This window comes from Acyrthosiphon pisum, chromosome A2 (genome assembly GCF_005508785.2).
Source record: "Acyrthosiphon pisum isolate AL4f chromosome A2, pea_aphid_22Mar2018_4r6ur, whole genome shotgun sequence".
In the NCBI taxonomy this organism is placed as follows: domain Eukaryota; kingdom Metazoa; phylum Arthropoda; class Insecta; order Hemiptera; family Aphididae; genus Acyrthosiphon; species Acyrthosiphon pisum.
In genome coordinates this window covers 105,782,432-105,803,315 of record NC_042495.1, presented here as the reverse complement: position 1 = coordinate 105,803,315, position 20,884 = coordinate 105,782,432, and the positions used below count along the sequence as shown (strand labels likewise).

General features: G+C 32.3%; 3 protein-coding genes across 5 annotated transcripts; 2 read left to right on the top strand and 1 right to left on the bottom strand.

Moving 5' to 3' along the window:
- Positions 1 to 938: 938 nt before the first annotated feature.
- Positions 939 to 11,600, bottom strand: LOC100161323 (splicing factor, arginine/serine-rich 15). Of its 3 annotated transcripts, none has more exons than XM_001951065.3 (18): positions 11,280 to 11,600; positions 10,730 to 10,858; positions 10,507 to 10,668; positions 9,608 to 9,761; positions 9,272 to 9,351; positions 9,056 to 9,196; positions 8,858 to 8,982; positions 7,281 to 7,428; positions 6,765 to 6,940; positions 6,457 to 6,692; positions 6,191 to 6,399; positions 5,274 to 5,445; positions 4,855 to 5,088; positions 4,476 to 4,589; positions 4,294 to 4,416; positions 3,371 to 4,150; positions 3,010 to 3,288; positions 939 to 2,949 (listed from the first exon to the last, which is right to left on the bottom strand). In XM_001951065.3, exons 1-18 carry the CDS (start codon positions 11,307 to 11,309, stop codon positions 1,613 to 1,615), a joined length of 4,629 nt encoding a protein of 1,542 aa, XP_001951100.1. In that variant the 5' UTR covers positions 11,310 to 11,600; the 3' UTR covers positions 939 to 1,612. The 3 variants fall into 3 exon arrangements, with proteins under 3 accessions (XP_001951100.1, XP_008182492.1, XP_008182491.1); XM_008184270.1 differs by having other exon boundaries at positions 4,315 to 4,416; XM_008184269.1 differs by having other exon boundaries at positions 6,457 to 6,689.
- Positions 11,601 to 12,722: 1,122 nt separating this feature from the next.
- LOC100163363 (E3 ubiquitin-protein ligase TM129) lies at positions 12,723 to 15,700 on the top strand. The gene is made up of 6 exons (XM_001951441.5): positions 12,723 to 13,273; positions 13,375 to 13,603; positions 14,253 to 14,486; positions 14,563 to 14,725; positions 15,280 to 15,422; positions 15,493 to 15,700. The coding sequence occupies exons 1-6, from the start codon at positions 13,063 to 13,065 to the stop codon at positions 15,626 to 15,628; spliced, it is 1,116 nt and encodes a 371-aa protein (XP_001951476.1). The 5' UTR covers positions 12,723 to 13,062; the 3' UTR covers positions 15,629 to 15,700.
- A 1,267-nt stretch (positions 15,701 to 16,967) lies between these two features.
- On the top strand, positions 16,968 to 20,876 carry LOC100568831. Its single transcript, XM_003244088.4, has 2 exons — positions 16,968 to 19,274; positions 20,091 to 20,876. Exons 1-2 carry the CDS (start codon positions 18,880 to 18,882, stop codon positions 20,854 to 20,856), a joined length of 1,161 nt encoding a protein of 386 aa, XP_003244136.1. The 5' UTR covers positions 16,968 to 18,879; the 3' UTR covers positions 20,857 to 20,876.
- Positions 20,877 to 20,884: the final 8 nt, after the last annotated feature.

Sequence of the window (20,884 nt, the reverse complement as noted above, 5' to 3'; positions counted from 1 at the left end):
TCACGGCGCTTTTGAAAACTATTGGAAACATTTTACTTTTGACCCCCCAAAGTACCAACTAGATTCACTTTCCTATCAGAAAAACTACTGTTGAAGTACTGTTGAAGAAAATCCAAGAACTTTTACTGTCCTAAAAGGTGATGACAGACACAAAAAAAAATAAAAAAAAACACACATCATTGTAAAATCAATACATTCATCGTTTCACTCAGAATCTAAAACCTAGAATAACTATTTATTAGTTATTTTGTTGTGATTGTATAATATTATTCGTGGGTAGTTGAAACTTTTAAAGTATACTATTATATATTTATGATAGTATCACGGTTTGTTGTTGATGGATAACGCGTTATAAGTAGGTACCTAATGAGTAATGGATATTGTGATATGATCAATTTGGAATTTGTTATAGGCACCTACCTATTATAGGTCAATTTTTTTTTAATACCATAGATACGTATTAATATGTCTTATACCTAAACAGACATACCGTCTCCGCTCAGAATCGTTTTTCTTATACAATGATATTATATCATTGAATTCAAAATTAATACCATCCATTATACAGTGACACATTTGTAACCTACTGTACAGCAGAGCGACATCCACTTGCCCACCTTTTTTTATCTTTATTTACTTATATTTACAATTATTATTTAATGTGATACTTGAGGATGAGGTTTTTCAATAGAATAGTACTAACGGCGCGGCGGTGTGATACTACGGCAGTACGGATATAACTAAACCAATAAAATGAAATAAAGCAACTAGATAAGAATTTATATCGACATTTTATCGAAAAATGTAATAAAGTAAAATAAATTACAGATAAGCGCTAAGATTATATGAAGTAATTTGAAAATGTAGCGCGGGCCAGATAAAAAAGGTACGCGGGCCGCCAGTTGCCCATCCCTGATTTAAGTAAATAACACAAATAATTGAAATAATTAAATAATATATATATTTTTAGACTGTTATAATATCAAATAAAATTATCAATATAGCAATATATTATATTATATATAAATAACAGAAAGCCCCCAATTTAAGTAAAATTTGTTTTTTTATAATATGTACAGTTGTTTAAGAATTTTTACAGACAATTTTCAATTTTCTAGAAAAATCCTATAATCTTAATGAAGACTATTTATACATCTCAATAATAAAATTTTATTGTAATATCATTATTACAATAGTACATACAATAAGAAATATTCGTTCACAATATTACTTGTTGAACTAACTATACAGAAAATATAGTTTCAAACATAATTTAATCATTTTACAATAAACTAATTGGGAATTAAAAAGGTAAAACATTTAACAATATCTGTGTAGTCACTTCCCAACATCAAATTTATACTTAACACTTCATAATATTGTACCAGTTAATCATTGATACTTACACAATGATAAGTAAAAAATGTTTCATAAAAATAATTATTAAGTCAAAAGTGGATAATGAAAAATGATAAATAATTTATATTATCATTCAACATTGACCACTCAAAATTGAAATGGAATATACATTGTTACAATAATAAACTCATAAAAAACTTTGGAATATATATGACGAAATGTTGAAAAGGTGTAAAGTGCTATAACTTTGATTTTATTCTGCTGTATTGACATCGTTTATTTCATTATTATCTGGAGGAACATTTCTTGTTTCTTCAATTGGAAGAATCTCATTATTCTGTTGTTCCATATTAATGGATGACTCACAATCTGCACCAAAATAAAAATCATCATGAGGTTCGCGAGATTTTTCTTCCATATTCATGTCATGATTAGACTCATCTACTTGAGACACAAAAGTGTTGATTGAACCATGCTCCTCATTAATTGAATTGTAAGAAGACTCTTCATTAAAAGATTGGTGGATATTAGGTTGGTCGTTTTCATATTTCGTATTACTATTATCAGATTTAAATTGTACATTTTGTTCAAATTCTTCATTGTTTTGGCTAATTTCACTTTCTTGTTGGGAATTAAAATTGTTCTTAGAATCATTTTGATATTCTTCTCGAGGGTTATACTCATCGTTCTGTTTTTCTTCCAAGTGTTGCTGTTCAAAGTTCTCCATGGGTAGTTTTTGTAAATTCTGCTGTGTTTCTTTAATATCGTCATGGGAAAATTCTTGTGCATTATTGGTGAAGTCATTTTGATAATCCTCAAATTGTTGATCTTTATTATTATGTTGCTCATCATTATTTTGTTCGACATTTTTCTTGTCTTCATTATTTGAATCAGCATTATAAACACCAGAGTCATGATGTTCCTGAATCTCATTTTGATGTTCCTCGTCTTGCTGTTTATTAAATGTCATGTTTGAGCTTAACGTTTCTTGTTCTTGGACTTCATTATGTTGCTCAATATTATCAACAGCTTCACCTTCATAGTTGTCTAAATCCATTGGAGCGCTTGTTTGATGTGGACCTTCTTCTGTGTTGGATTCATCTCTGGATGAAATGTGCTCTGCAGATTTTCTGTTCCAACGATCATCTTTAGTATTATCATCCGTATCTTTATCACCCCATTTGCTTGGTTTTCTAGAACGTTCATCATTGCTGTCACGATTTTTTATCTTTGTATAGTTATTTTCATCTTTCTTGCCAGCAGCCCACTGTGATCCTTGTTTATTGTTTTGCCACTCTTCTTCTTCATTCATTGTTCCACGTTTCCATGGTTTCTGTTGTTCATCCCATTCAGGATTATCATCACGTCTCCAGCGTTTTTGTTGATTGGGTCCTTCCCAATCTTCATTTCGTCGTCGATTACCATTACCTCTCCATGGAGAAAGTCTACCACGACCACCCCATCCATCTGAATCCCGACTACCTCCTCGACTTCCCCATTTATCTGAATCACGTCCACTTCCCCGACCGACCCAGTTATCTGAATCACGACTACCTCTATTAGCAGGTAGATTATTGTCCATCCAATTATCTAAAACATAAGTTAACCGTATTAAACAAACTATGCAATATTTATTTCAGTTTTTGGTACCTCTGCCACGGCCCATTACATTCTGCATTAATGGCGGTCTTAAATTACCTCTTCCCATCATACCTCCTCTGTTCATACTTTGATTCTGCCAAACAGGAGGCGGTCCATTATTATCCCAATTAGGTCCATTATTGGTATCCCAATTGGGTGGACCATTGTTATTATCCCAGTTTGGTGGGTTATATCCTCCACGTCCTCTAAATCCTCCACGGGCTCCACGATTCCATCCTCCACGTCCTCTCATATTACCATTGTCCATAAGAGGTGGTCTTGGACCATCTAAAATTAGTTTAAACAAATAATGTAATGCATATATTCAAAATATACTATTAACTATTGTTTATATTATTTATTTATTTACCTTGTCCTAATCCTGGTGGAAAATTTTGAGGGGGCATGTTGAACATTTGATTGGGAAGTGGTCCATTGTTAGGCCCAAACATGCCAGGTTGGAATGGAGGATTACCCATGTTATCTTGAATTACATGTTCAAGGATTTGATGCAAAGAATTATTTTGCATCAAAATATCTTTTACATTATCTATCTGTGGTATATTTGGAGCTTGAGCTATTCCTAATCCTTCTTTTACTGACAACCTATCAATGTTATTTTGATTGTCAACTTCTTCATTAACTTTATCACCCCAGCGTGATGATTTTCTTTCCCTTTGTTCAGGCCCTTTAATACGATTTCTAGGATCTTGTCTTTGAGATAAATCATCTCTTCGCCCACGATCATTTTTGATATCTCTATCTGTAAATCTATCAATTCTTTCTCTATTGTCATAATTACGATTCCTGTGATCTAGACCATGAATTCTGTCACCTCGTTCATTATTTCTATCAGAATCTTTAGATTCTTCTTGATCAGAATTGCCTAATGCATTAGGATCATATTTATCATTTCCCATATTTGTATTACTTGCAATTCGTGAAAAATCATTCAAATTTGGGAGTGTTGGAGGAGGAGGTAAATTAAATTGCATAAGGGTTGATGGGTCTAGCTGATTTGGAGGATTTGTAGTGTTTAGGTTATCTTTTTGATTTGTATTATGTGTAAGGGTAGGAGCGGAACTAGTTCCAGATGTAACAGTAGGTGGATTAATCCCCATCATTGTCGGAGCAGAAGAAATAGCTGCAGCTGAAATAAATATATATACATTTAAAAATTGAAATCATTAAGGATACCTAAAGTGTTTAGACATTAATTTATATAATATTTAATTTGAATATATTCAATTATTTACAATAATAATTATAATAAATAAATATTTATTTATTTACTTTGAGATGGTAGATTCATACCAAAAGGAAAAGGCATCATCATATCTGGAGGTACGCCAAGTGGTTTTTGTGCATCATTAGACATTGGCATTTGTTGAGGGTTTCCCATCATGGCCATATTTGCTAAAATACAGAGGTTTAAAAATTGTTTTAATAAATACTTCTGTTTAACAGTAACTCACGTGGAGGTCCAAATGGTGACGGCATTCTATTCATCATCATCATAGAAGGGTGACCCATCCCCATTGGAGCCATTGTGCCAGGCATCATAGGATTCATCATTGGATTCATCAATCCTAAAAAGTAAATAAAACAAAAATTTTAATTCTTAGAATACTGATGTTCCATATTATACACATTAGCACCAAACACCACTGTAATATTCTGCTTGGTGTATATGTTTACTTCTAATTTAAAGCATATAGAATGGAAACTTCCAATGAAAAAAAGTAATACCATAAAGTAAATTTAATGCAGTACAAGTTGGTAGTCATATTTTAATTCAATGTTCATTAGTCAAAGGATTAAAAAAATATACTTAAGTTTACAAATTATACATACTAGGATTAATTCCAAACGGATTAGGCATGCTCATTGTTTGTGGCATATTGAAATTCATCTGATTTGGCTGGCTGTTTTGAGCAGGGGACATTTGCATATTTTGAACATTAGGAGATTGAACACCTTGTGGATCAAAAAAGTTTGATGTATTTAAAGGCTGCTGACTTCCTTCAGTTAATTTTTCTTCTTCTTTTTTCTCATTTTTCTTTGATGTTCGCAAAGTCTTTAAATGAGCTGAAATTATGTTTAGAAAAACAACCCTATTTTAATGTCTCTATCGAGTTAAATTAAAACTGTGGTTATATACGCTATTTCAAACATGCATTACTACAATAACTGCCCAGTAAAAATCAAGTAAAATATTAATGTTCTTAGAAGTACCCAAAAAGAAGTTTTTAAGTATTCATAAAAGAGCTTACTTTTTAGCCATTCAGGCATAGTATCTTCATCTAACATTCCTCCAACTTCCAACTCATCGTAGTCTATTTCCTTGTTTAATTTCTCCCAAGGTATGTATGAAACTCCGTCTTCAATTTCCCAATAATCTTTCCATTCTTTATCTTTCATTGCTTGACCCGGAGCCCAAGCAATCTTAATCAAGTTAAAATATTAATTATATTAAAATGTTCGATTTATTTTTTAACAATTTGTAGTACATAATATGGTATCTTGTATATTAGTATTTTGAGCGTGTGGTCTAAAAATTAACCACACAAAAAAATGATTTTATATTTTTCTGGAATTCTCAAATAATTATGTTTAGACATCTAATGACTTTAGAATATGCACATGGGGTAAAAATTTGCAAAATTCATAAACATACTGTTGATAATGGGAACAATTAAACACATTTTGGATTATATATTTATCAAAAACACATGACAAAGGGTAAAATAAAAGATCTCCTTAATTACATTCAATAATAATCAAAAATGAAAATAATATCAATGATAGAGTTGAAAAAAAATATATTATTTATTATTTACTATAACTTAAATCACACATATTTAATTTTTAACTGTACAGATAATAAATTACTGTGAAGAGAATTAGAAGCGGTGATTTTCTGTATTTGTCTAACGCACGTGAAACATAGGAATTTAGACGTGTTTTCTTTCCAATGTACCGATTAACCTAGTAAAGCAATATTACGATAAGAATTCTAAAAACTGATTTGAATTTGTTGTCATGTCTACGTAAAACTTCCCTATATTTTTGATCTTATACCTCTAAACCCTAAAAAAAATTATCCTTAACATTTCTTAGATGGTGACAACACATCAAATGTAAATATTATAAATCATATTTATAAAAAGATTATATTATTGATAAATACCGTCATAGGTTTTCCTTGTAATCTTTCCCCTTGATATTTACTCATTATACGAGCAGCATCTTGCCTTCTGTTCATGCACAAAAAAGCACACCCTCTAGGCGATATTAAATTTAATGAAACTATATCACCAATTGGTTGAAATAATCCATATAAGTCATCTTGGTGTATGAGTTTTGACAAATGGCCCACCCAAAGAGTAGTGCTTACAACTGTAAATATTATACAAATTAAACAACATTATAAACAAATTCTAAACATTTTATTACCAGCTAAATGATTTTTTTTAAATGGAGGTAGATATTTTTTTCTTCTTTCTCTGTCTTTTTCACGTTCCTTTTCTCGTTCCCGTTGACGTTCACGACTACTCTTTCTTGGCGATCGTTTTCGAGTTGGACCTGATGAATAACCATCTCGTCTTGCATCTCGTTTATTTTGAGGGGGTGATGCAATATGATCTAGATCTATTACTTCGGGTTTTGACTGGTTTGGATCATCATAACTACTATACAAAATATAAAGAAATTATTTATTTTAAGAAGTTTAAAAATTATAGCCAATATGAATTAAAATATACATTATCTGGGTTAAAGGTTTATGGTGAAGTTCTGATGTCATCAAAGGCTGTTGTTGTTGGTATATTTGTGAATTAAACAATTGGTTTATATTATATGGGTTTGACAACATTCCACCTGCTGCTTGAGGGATTAAAGGAGCTGGTTTTAATTCACATTCAGAAGCAAATGGTAAATTCTGAAATAAAAATGAAGGTAAATAAACTATATAAAATGTTTGAAGATTATGAATTATTAAATAAATAGTTAGCAAAATTATTCACTATTATAATCTTAACTTAAATCTAAGTACTTACCGAGCTGGAATTGATTGCTCGGAAACTGGATCACTCGTTCAATAAATAAACCTACCTTTCGATGGCTCGTTACCGCTGAAATTTTTATTTGGAGGAACAACTAAACAAAAGTAGGCACAGGGACTCGTGTTTGGACCGATAATTTGATTCTTTGAAATTTTCAAAGAATAGCTTAATAATACTATGCTAAAGCTACACATGTACTATTTTTGGTAATCTTACCTGAACAGTCTGAGCAAGATGCTTGTCGAACTCCGCTTCTTTTCTCATTTCTTTTATCTTGTCCAACTCTGCTAGCTGTTTAGACTGTGTAGACATTAACCCTTCGACATTGCGCAATGTGCGCAGAACTTCTGGGTTATTCAATAGGCTGAATTTAAAAAATACAAAATAATAGAAAATATCTCTAAAAACTTGTATCTTGTTCAAAATCGAAAAATGCAATGAATGATAATTACTACCAACTCCCTGATTAAAACTGTTTGGTTTGATAAATATTTAATTTTTAATCAAATTTAAAATTTGTATATGTATAATATATAAAAGTAAAAATTTTGAGTGATGAATTGACATATAAAACTATTTACAAATAGTAATCCCTCTCCAACCCTGTATTTCCTGAAAATATCTATACTATTAAATAAATGCAATTAGTTATATACTTATACATTAAGAGGATCAAAAAAATATTTTTTACTAAAAATAAGTTTGCAGAATAATATAATTGGTATCAATTTATAACAATCTATAAAAACACCAATAATTTTTATTGAGTAATTTTGATGTATAAACTACCATTTATGGTAGTTTTCTACCAATTAATTAAAAAAAATCATGCAATCCAAACACGAAGTATGCGCATAAAAATTAATAAATAATATTAATATTAAGTCCCTATTGAAATTTTCTGTAAAACTTATTTTAAAAATATAAAGTGAATGGCTGTTAACATTATTTAGAGTATGATACTTTTATGATTAAAAAAATAACTATTAGGACAATTTTTTGATTATAAGTGTATACAGTTGTTTATTAAAATATTATACGCAAATCTGAAGAATTATTATTGAGATATAAATAACAATATGCCCAAAACAATTTAAAACTGATGCTTATTGTTTCAGATTTCTAAATGTTTTAATGGTTAATACTTAATATACACATTATTTGTAATCAATTAAAAGCAGCAAATTCACCATAAATACACTCCATATTACATACATAATATTTAATTCAATAACGCCTATTTTACCACACCCAGTATCCACAAATAGTGGTATTATTTTATTTTAGATTATATAATATCTTATACACATAAGACATACAATAGTACCTTCAAAATAAACAAAGCAATGTATTTCTAAGAAAATAAAATGTAATACAAACCTTTGAAGCTCACACTACTTTTCTTGCAAGAGTAGATTTCAATTTCTGAAATAACTTAGTTCCTATATACCTATGTTTTTTTTTTTTTTTTTAACAACAATATTTTTTGCAAGATTGTACAATTGTCTATACATTTTGATTTAATACAGTTATGTTAAAACTATTATATAAGTAATTCAATTTTACAACATACCTAATAATGAATATATTTGAAAGTAAACAACAACATTTTAATTGATTTTTTTTTTTTTGTAATACCTGAAGAACCAACAACTAATAAGCTTTGCATATTATTTTAAAGTAAAACTTAAAAAATTAAGTTGTCATAAAAGATATGCTTTAAAATATGATAGCATCATTTTCTGTGTGCTTATCGTTAAGCAAAAAAAAATATATATATTGTAAGAACAAACCTGTCAATTCCCTCAATGGCAGCACTTTGATGTTGCTGTTGTTGGAATACTGGAGATTGATTAAGCATTTCATCTTCATCGTCACCATAATCATAATCAAGAATTTTTTTATCAAACAATTTCACCTTAAATATTAATTTGGAATTAAACTTTAATTTTATTTGCTAATAATTATATTTTATTGCACTTATGTCTTACTGCATCAGATTTTTTTACTTGAGGAGATGTGGATGACTGTTGAATATGACCGGGTTGTTTTTTCAACAATGATTGAATTGCTTGTATATGTTCAAGTATTGCTGGATCTATTATTTTACTTTCAGAATCTAAGCTCTGCGACTGCAATTTTAGAAACAAATTAATAATAACTAAAAAAAAAAAAATTGATTTTTTAAATTAATCTTATCTATTTACCTGTAAAGAGTCATAATGTTTAGAATTATCATCTTTAACTGGAGTATTTTCTTGACTTTTAAAAAGATCTGTCTTAACACCTGTTGAATAATAAAATACTAAGTCAAACAAAAATAACCTTATAAAAAAAAGAAATATTTCATAACTTTCTGAATAAATGATTAATATTAAAATGTATATGATTACCAAAAATACTGTTTTGTTGAATTTATAATTTAAAAAAGTATGTATATATTATAACATTATGTATGGTAATCCATATAATTAGATCTACTACAAACTAATATAATTTGTGTCCTCTGTAACACAAATACGAATATTTAATAATAAAATTACTTAGTTTTGGACTATTGTCCATCGATGATAATGGATTGGTTTGAGAGTGTTCTGCGTAATCAGGATTGGCAGCCAAATCAAAAATAGGTTGAATGATATCAGTAGTAAAAACAGCATTCTTTTGCCACAAATTTAGTACTCGAATAACTTTACTCTATAAACATATACAATAGACTTGTTTAATATTGTGTTATAGTTATATATTTTGGGCATAAATTCACTTTAGCTACCAGCACATTTTTGGAATTTTTTTTTTAGAAATATACATCTTTCAACGAGTTTAAACAGTGGTGTAAAAATAAAATTTGCGGAAACCATTATTTTGGAAGTTACAGCCATCCAAAGTTTGCGATTTCAGATTTAATATGCATGTGCGCAACACTACTTAATGTCGCGCGGAGGACCATGAGCTTTAACTATAATAATATACTTATGTGACTTTAACAGACTGCTTATAACAACTTTGTTTAATTCCGAGGCATACCCACTGTGGTTTTACACAGCAAATTGGAGGATATTTTCGATTTTTTCGTCCGAGCGCAGCGCAACGAGCCAGTGGCAACGCTAGCACATTATGTGTGTTTTAACAACTCTGTCTAATTCCGAGGCCTGCCCAAGGTGGTTTTACACAACAAATCGAGGCATATTTTTGATTTATTTGTTGAAAAACGTAAAAAAAAATTTGTAATGGCGCAGCGCAGGCAGTTGAGTAGCGTTGGGCGGATGCGCATAAACGTAAAATCTCAAACTTTGGATGGCTGGAACTTCCAAAATAATGGTTTCCACAATTTTTTTTTTCACCATCGTTCTTAACTCGTTGGAATACGTAAATTTCGAGAAAAAAATCCAAAAATGTGCTGCGTAGCTAAAATAAATTTGTTCTATATTTTGTAACGTACTTTATCTTCTTCTGCACACGCAAATAAATGTGTAAAAGTCTGTTTGAGATTACGTGCAAATCTAGGAGCGAATACATCTTTGTCATTTCCAAATTGATGTCTTGATTGCCTTACAATTGAATCAATAACATATAAACCTGGTATCTTATACTCAGGCTTGCACTATAAAAATATAATATATAGTTTATTTAATGAAATTATTGAGTGTATAATTTCAATTTACCTTTTGTATAAATTTTTCTACACATTGAACAACATGTTTATACAACTTGATGGCTTTGATTGCATTTCGAGTAATTGCAGTCATTTTTGCTTTTGATATTGGCGGCTTCATTTCCATGATGGAATAAAGCTGAAAAACATTAAAAAAACTTGTTTATATAATAGGTATTTTTCTATAAACCATGACACTACTTAAGTTTCGAAACCACTCTAATCCCATCCAAGACACACCATTAAGATAGTATGCACAGCAATAATTACGATGGTAACAAACTAACAACAATCTCATCGTCAGCGTTTATAAATATCAACAACCGTCGCGGTCTGTCAACGGACCAAGGGCTCAGGGCAGACGGTGCCCGAGCCAAAGTCGCTTTGATCAGTCAGTTTTTGCCGACGGCGGACGAGATAAAAATATCAACTCTCAGGTTGGGGAGGATCGAGCGGGCATTCAAAGATGGTAGAAGTTAGGGGTCGTAACAAGCATTTTGCCCAGCAACCGGGAGTTGACAAGATGTCCACACGTGCGGGTGGGCATTCGTCTGACTTACCTCGAACGTGAACGCTTTGACCGCCTCCATTTCGGCGCGACGAGGAAAGACTGCGCAACAAGAGACGAAAACCAGCGACGGCGGAAACCGGACTCCGGTCGGGAAGTCTAGAACATGACGGACGCCACTGCGGCGGTATCACTCGAATTTGTTCGGACGAAAAACGCGAAAAACACCGTACACGGTAGTCACAACTTTTGGCGTATTTACGTTTCAGTATAGGACGTTCGGGACGGTTCGAGTCGACGGGACGACGGGACAGCGTATTGCGCGACGGCCGACGATGTGCAGTGTGCACGCACGCGCCGATCGGACATCAGAGGCACAAGTTCAGTTACAGTGCAGCCAGTCCGGGAAAACGTGAATTTTCCTCTTGGCATTTAAGAATCACAGTCATCAGCAGCTGCTGCAGCAGGCTGCTAGGTCACAACGTCCGATCATCTTTTATAATCTCCCACGACCCCGCACGTCATAATATATTGGCGCCATTGGCGGTCATTTTAAAAACTCAAGGGGATTGGTGGCGGTGATTTCCTGTCCTTGTCTAACACACGGGCAACATTAGAATTTAGACGCGTTTTTTGTCAATCGTACCGATTGATATAGGGAAGCGATAACAATTCTCAAAACAGATTTGAAATTGTCGTCAAGTCTGCTTGAGATCGGTCGGTCTACATTTTTGATTTTTTGATTTACACTTCTCCTAAAAATGAAATATGGATTTTTTTAATTACTCTGCAATAATACAATATTTTAGGATTTTCGGGGATAATATAAAATATGTGGACTGACCGATCTCAAGTAGACAAATTCAAATCTGTTTTCAGAATTTTTATCGCTTCACTATATCAATTGGTACGTTTGACAAAAAACACGTCTAAATTCTTATGTTGCGCGTGTGTTAGACAAAGACAGGAAATCACCGCCACCAATCCCCATAACATAACATAATAATTATTATTAATTTAGTTATAATACTTGCGTTTAATTTTAAATGTATGAAAACTATACATACACAAACATACAGTTGTGAAAAGTGTTTTTTTGAGTTTTGATAAATATTCATAAAATATGAACTAGGCATACAGAAATCCTGCAAGTCATGATTTTAAAACTTATAATTTCATCACTTTGGAACAGATATTTTACCATAATAGCTTATAGTGTAATTTAATGTAATCATGATGTATCGAGTATCTGGTGTTGAGGTATTCGTTTTAAATGATCTTACCCAACCCTGTTTTATATTTATATTTTTTATTTATGATTTATTATTTAAAACTATATTGTCCGCAGTACCTACGCAGTACCAATTTTTTCGCGCATTGTATTACACTATGCCATCGATAAACCACGATTATAAAGTTCTTTATAATCGCGCGATAAACACTTTTATCACAATCACAACGTTATCTCGTGTTTTATTTGAGTTGACGTGGGATATCTTTTAACTTTTTGTATGGTGGGTATATCCATATTCCATAGGAAATAGATAAAATGGGTATATCTGTGCCGTAAATCCGTATGGTGGTTGTGGTGTCAGGAATATTTACTGAATATACCATTTAGTTTTAGTATTTACAAATTACAGTAAATTTACATTACAAACCTCCAACTTTCGACGTGAGTCGTGAGTGATATAGTTTTATTGTTCAAAATCCCGCATCATAATAAATGTTGTTCTAGTCTGTCTACCTATGATCTAATATTTCCAATGCAGTGTTTTGCGTTAATTATTAAACAAGTCTCTTAATGTAAATCATCCTTGTCAGCCATTGCCAAGATGTTTGAATACACGTCCTTGTTGGTCTACACTCTGTTCTACATGATCGTTTCGGCTTGTTTTGTGCTCAGAACTACTGAGTTTGTATCCAATGGTCTCACCGTCGAGAGTCTGTTTGACATGGTGATCGACAAAGAATACAACAATTTCATATTGCATCACATCAAGCGAACATCATATAGTATCATTGTACATTCGAGCCTGCCATTCGGTTGGTATAACACTTAAGTTATATTATATCCAATACATTATAAAAAACATAATCACAAATATGTGTATAATTTTTCATCTGAGTGTGTGCATATTTTTCAGTTTATTTACTAGGCACACTGATAGTCAATGACAACGAAAAAGCATTTGTGAGTGCCTACTTTTATGAGTTGATTCTTTTGTCATTGTTGCCCATCATGTATAGCGTTTCAGTAGTGTTCAAATGGAAATCAAATAATTGGGCCAATCATCCATTATCAATTATTTTGAGTCGATACAATTCTGTTGACTGGACACTTGTAGCTCAGAACATTTCAACCGAATATCAATGGTATGCTTAACTATATTCTATACCATATAAATTAACATATATAGGTATATAAACAAGCTGAACCCGTGCACTTCGTTGCCCATTAAATGTACCAGCTCTATATGACTCAAACTTTGTTCAATTCGTTATTTAATATTCGGCGTATGGTGTTGAAAATTAATCTTTAAAAATCGTTTACAAAAAATCAAAAAGATCTGATAAGAAGTTACAGAGTTGACCCTGTACAAAGATTTTCATTTCACATTTATATAGTTAGAAGATATATATAATATATTGCAACAAATAATAATTCAAATTAACAAAGGTGCTCGTAACCAATAACAAGCAATATACAATACACTATTATTATTTTAATCCACAACTTGTTGTTTTTGGCCATGTTGCCAGGTGTGCACTTAAGTGTCCATAACTCCGGAACCACTTGTTGCACAACGCATAAACTTCACATAAACTATCTATATATCAATCTTAATATGCCCTGAAATTTTTATCGAAATCGGTTCGGTGGATCTTGAGTTATAAAATTTATTCAAAATGTACACTTATTTTTATATATATAGAATATAGATATCCCGTTTAAGTGCCTACTTAAAATGTATTTAATATTTTTTAACTAATATACTTTTGTGGTTTATGTTTTGTGTTGAAGTCTTCAAAAATTGACGTTGGCCTATGGTACAATAAATAGAACAGTTGTTACTGAAAACTGGATAATATCAATAAAACCTTACATGGTTTATGTTTCCAAGAAATCAGAAAGTTCTTTCTTAGTGTACAGTTCAGATAACCATAATTCTACACCTGATGGCACTCCAGGTAGTATACAGTTCATCAACATTCAAGTGATACCAATTCGTTCTCAAATTAAATGGTTTATTGTTAGGTAATTTAAATGATTAATTAATTTTAATGTTTTTCGTTAAAATTCATTAGTACACTTATGATAATTCTTTGAACAGAATAAGGTCTGAAGACTTTAAGACACTAGAAGAACATATTGGCCATCCTATACAGATTGCAGATAATGTCAAGTTACAGCGCTCAAGAACTGAACGATTCATCGAAGTATTTCGTGATCAAGTTTCCCAAAATCCAGTATATAATGGTTATAGCTCAGCAGAAGTATGTTTCAACCAATGCATTTTACTTGATGAAATTTTGTTCTTATAATTCATTACTGACCTATTCATTTCCTGAATATTTAAATCATGAATAACCAAATTTTATTGTGCATTATATTTTAAATATGTGATTTTAATCACTTATATTTTCCTAAAAATATAACACATAATAAAATGTTAAATATAAAAATGAATATATACCTAAATGTAAAACATTTTATCAGGGTTAGAATATTCAGTTTTTGTTAGTCCATTTTTCAGTTTTCAATTTACAATATTTCTATAATCACATTATACTATTAAATTTTATATTTTTAAAGCTTAAAAAATTCAAATTACTTGTCCATTCTGCAGAAAAGTTTGTAGGCTTTATTTATAAATCTATTTTAGTTTTAAGTGATTTAAATTTTAGGTAGGTAAAAATAAAAAAAATCTACTCATAATTGATTTCAACTAATACTAAGTTGTAAATGTTAGTAGTTTATTACTATTTGGCGCTAGATAAAATATATTAAAATTTAATAAGAGATTTTATTAATGTAATATTATTATTAGTTAGAAGATGATGTATGTGCTGGTTGCTTGGTAAATCCTCCAGATATTAAACTTACCAAATGTTGTGAAGATAGCAATGACATAGTAAATTGTACTTCGTGTCAATGCAGACCTATGTGGTGTGTTGATTGCATGGCTAAATGGTAAAAAAAATCTTGTTGTAGAAAAATGATGTTGTTGTATAGTAAAAATTAAAAATAATATTGATTTTAGGTATGAATCAAGGCAACCTCAAAACGACACAACCATATGGTTATCATCAAAATGTACCTGTCCACTTTGTCGTCAATTGTTCTGTATCCTTGATGTCTGTCCATTGGAAAATTCTGATTTAGCTAAGACTAATTAAGTATTTGTTGCTTTGACAATACTACTACTGTGATAATGTATGTAATAAAAATAGTAACTTTTAAATTTTAAATTTTTTGTAATCTTAAATATTTAATTTGTTATGTTAATATTTAAAACTGTAAAGAATTTTTTTTTTACTTGTAACCAGGGATCGAAACCGGTTTAACCGGTCGAATGCAAAAGTAGGCACGAGGCACCTAAATTAGGTACAAAATATTCAAGTTAATAACACAAAATTAGTTCTGCTGAACGTAAATTTGTTATATCGTATATTGTACACTAATCATACAAAGTAGTCATATTTCAGGGCTTTAGATTCGGCCCTTATAATAGTTAATCTTCTTCTTCTTCAGCTTAGCGGTCCATTCAGGACCATCGCTGCCATCAAAATCTCTCTCCACCTCTCTTTCTGATATGCTGTTTCAAAAGTTGCGTCCTGGTCTATCATTTCTATATCTTTGGCAACTACGTCAATCCATCGGGTTTTGGGTCGTCCTAGGGGTCTCGTTTTATCTATTTTATTGTTATAATAGTTAATAGATAATAAAAATCAAGTCTACAGTAATTAGACAGGAAAATAAAATGGACATTTTTAAAAACCGAAAATTTTCTAAAACCGTTCTTTAAACCGATAAAATATTTGAAAAACCTTTTTTAAAACCGAAACCTAAACCAAAAAGTTTTAAAAACCGATCTTAAAACCTAAACCAAAACCAGAAAATTTAGAAAACCGTTCTCAAGAACTAAAACCGTAACCATTAAAATTTGAAACGGTTTCGATCCCTGCTTGTAACTAATAATTTAATAAAATGTTATAATTTTAAACAAAATGTAATACACTAAATGTTACACTAAAATTAAAATATATACAATGCTATGTTAAAACACTATAAATTAGCATCATCTCATTGGTACAATTAATAAACCATTGTTACAGGGGATGTTTGATGTACACGAGTAGGATATTATGTAGGGTTGTGAAATTTAGATTACAAACAATATCATTCTAAGTCTGTAGAACTGGGAGATTAGTAATTACCGATCATGTAACATCATAACTCCTGGTCTATGTTAATTTGGTGTATAGTTTGAAACATGTCATGTCTAAATTACATTAAATAATTAATCATTTAGCTAACATTTCTATAAGTGCTAATTTAAAGATAGCGAGTGCTAGTTGTGCTAATGTTTTAGCTTTATTGATTTTAATTAATAATACTTAATTTTGAGAAAATTGAGTAATTATATAACCATTCATAGTTTTGTTTATTCTAATTTTAATTCTCTGCATTTAATAAAAGTTGAAATTTAAAAAAAATATATTCTATAATTATATAATAATAATTATTATAGATGAACAAATATTTGCAAAAATGTAAAAACTACCAAGAATCTTTTATTTAATAATATAATAATTGTTGGTTTGGGAGTACCTCTATGCAGTGTTTCTTATAACTTAATAAGTATTAATTCAGAACAATAAATTATTAACTAAAATATTTCCTGAATTAAATAATGAACATGATTTTAATTACTTAGAAAATTCATTTAAGTATATACTATTCAAGGAAGGGGTCAGATTACTGCTGTTTCTAACATAGGCGCAACTAGGGCACTATAGATACAGGTATGCTACGCCGCCATTTTGCAACTAATAATGTTATGTGAATTTGAATTTCTCCCCCTTTATTTTATCATTTTATCATTGATAAATGAGTCGCAAAATAGTGGCATAGCATACCCATTCTATGTAGAGCCTTAGCGCAACTAGACCTATAAAACGTGGGGTCCTATATTATTTTATATTTTTAAAACCCTAAAATTGATGGTATTTTACTGTAATAATAATGTCAGTATTGACAACTACAACATTAATGATAGTTAGACCTAAAAAAACACAGGATGCTAAATTAGAACTTGGGGGTGCTGAAGACCCTTTTTAACTCCCCTAATTTTGCTAATGGTTTTTAAAAATAAAAATAATAATAAGATTTCAATTACTCATTCAATTTGAAACAATATTCTTCAGTTTATAAAATCACAGTAATTGTAAAAGTTAGGTACTTCACCAATGTAAAGAAAAAATTATAATATTCCGACTTGTTTAAAGTATTGTAAAAAGTTTGCTTACCTCAACAAGTGTATGTTCTTATAAGTCTTAAAATTATTTCTAATTATAAGATTGTGTCTTCTAATTTACTCTTTTAAATAGAAAATATTAAATCATATCGTGATATTAATGTGCCTATACCTATAGGTAATAATAATAAATGCATATTAATTATGTAAATTGCATGGACACTGAAAAATCTTGACTATTAAAGTAGGTATACATTAGTATGGTATCACTTCTTTTCGTTCCAACTTTTCGTTTTTATGACACAAAGAAATTATAGTAAAGAAAATCTATGACAACGTAAAGATTTCATAGCAAAAAAACTAAAAAGTACAAGGAAAAAATCATGATTGGAATCAAGTGGCAGGGACTGGAACCGCACCGAAATAGACCGGTTATATGGACCGAAACCTTTCTTAAATCTTGGTACCGGAACCCTTAGATACATTTTTTAGGATCCAGGACAATTTATTGGCTCATGAAAAACGATGTATGCAGACAATATCCCCCCCCACGTCATAATTTTATACACGTAAAATTGATCCACCACGGTTTAAAAGTTAAATAATAATTAAAAAATATTTTTTTGAACAAAACGTTCTTACATAATATAATTTAAATCAGTACTACAAAGCCAATGGTAGGGGAGGGATCTGACCCTCCACGTCCCCCTTGTATACGCCACTGGCAAGCCTGCAGAGGTTTTTACAATTTTTAGTATACATTCCTTTGTATTATAATATATTGTACACTGTTTCTTAGAAGAGTCAAAATCATATTCTTTGTTTTTCCGGCACTGCGCGCAATCGTTTTCCACCGTTTAGGTCAATGGCAAGACGCTACAGGTCAGGCCACCAGGAACTTCCCGGTATCCCGGTGGGCAGGCCGTGCCTATTATTACAAAGAGTTTTTCTTAAAATAATCAAGAGTAGTGAAATATTATGTGCACGGAAAAAAAGTGCTGGCTTATAAAACTTAAATCGTAAATATAAATAATGTATTATCCAACCCCCCTAACAACAATCAAAAGGCCAATTTATTATCGTTTACTACTGAAATTAACAGTATAATATTAATATAATATTCATCGTTTCGCCATATTATTGTTGAACGCCCATTGCAAAACATAAAACATGTTAGGTATCATATCATTTCTCGCTCTCATCCTTCCCATCACTGCGATACCGTTCAACGTCGGCACAGCGCTGTACACCATAGACGACGTGGCATCCAAAACGTGGACAACAGAAGATGTGGCAATCTTGCGCAGTCGTATTTTAATGGACCAGTTAATTCCAAAAAAAGTGGTCGGCGGAAAATCGTTTCTAAAGTACGTACGGATAATTGTTAACAAATTTGAGACGATCTCCAGCGACAAGACGAGAAAAATAGCCATGGTTACGGCCTGTGATGTGATTGGGGCTTATCTTCAAGGGGTGATGCTGCCACACGTAAAGGATGGATATTATAACGGCCACGAGAGCTATGCAGTCACCAACGAGCTGTTCGCGTTGGAACGGAAGATCAAGTGAGTGATATATAGATAGCTATATAGTACCTACTACCTGAGGCGTGCTTAAATTATAAATTCAAAATGTGTTTTACCATTCCATCTAGCGTAGGTAGTAAGTACCTATAGACATTTCGTGATTGATAATATTTATTCGATACGTAGTAGGTATGTGTATAATTTGTGTCGACCGTTCCTTTAAAATGGCGCATACTAGATGCCCTCCGAATTTAAAAAGGTCTATAGTTTTTATACGCATTGCCTCCCGACCACGAATCTACACTAAATTGTATAGTAAACGAAAATGATCTAGTACTAGCTGCCTGAATGCCTCCCAACGGGCATGTAATACATATTGCATAACATGTTATATACATAAGGTATATCTATAAACAGTTCAAATAATTTATAAGTATATTTATATAGGTAGGTCGTACTGTCGTAGGTAAGCAATATAAATACCTATATATTAATAATATTAATTATGCTACCAAATGTATTTTTTTTATCGACTTCCTAATTATATTATTGTTTGTATGAATATGTATATATTAAGTAGGTATACTTCTATTATATTAAAACTATTTAATGTGAACATTTTTGGGAATTAACTCGTATAGGAGGTAACCTATTATAGTGATGAACTATATCGAAGACAACCAGTGTGTATTAAGCTTTTTATTTACGATAAAGGTGATATAGGCAATTCGTTTATTTCGCGAGGCAACTAGTTTGCAACGCTTAGAAAATGTTTTAAGTCGTTATCTTTATCACGTTAGTCCAGTTTTGACAGTAATTATATGTCGCTTCAACAAACGCGCTTATTTGGCACAGGTTCATTTTGGATACCGACGGACGTGGTTGGATGACGCCCGTAGACGCCGGACAGCAGAGGACGGCTGTCGCCGCCGCCGCCGTCAAAAAGGACGACGCGGACGATCCCATTTTCGAGGAGACGGAAAACGCGTGTGCGGCCCTCTTGACGAATGTCGTACCGTCGGGCAGGGAATTGATCACCGCCGTACCGGTACCAGCATTCGACGATAACAAGAACCCTGGGTCGCTGGCGTTCCCGTTCGTGGTCGGCAAGCGGCTGTTCTCCGTGGACAGGCCGTGGCTGGCGGCCGACGACCACCGCCCGCTGCTCGTCCGGTATTACCGACTGGCCGCTGGCTGCACGTCGCCAGCGCCCGAACAGTTCCGGGCGGACATGCACCTTTGGCTGGACAACGTGGTGGCACCGCTGTTGGCGGACCGCAACCGGTGGTACCCCGTGCTGGCCGGCGCGGCGCGCGTCGTCCGGGCCGCGGCCAAGGCGGCAGGCGTCGACGTGACCGCGGCCGGCCGTCCTAAGCGGAAGGTGACGGCGGCGAATACGACGAGCGATCTGACTGAGGCTAACGACGACGGCGGCGATGGTGATGTCCACCGGTCGTGCGACGACGGGACCGACGGCCAAGTGCCCAACGTAAACGTGTCCCTGGCAGTCATTCTGTTGTCGCTCCTGTCCACGTGGATATCGTTCTGGGCATTCGGCTTTGAACGGCAATCGCAAACCGTGACGTACAGCAGAAAACCAGATACGGTTTTCAACTTCTAGGCTGACGGGCGACGGCAAACGCGTGTTT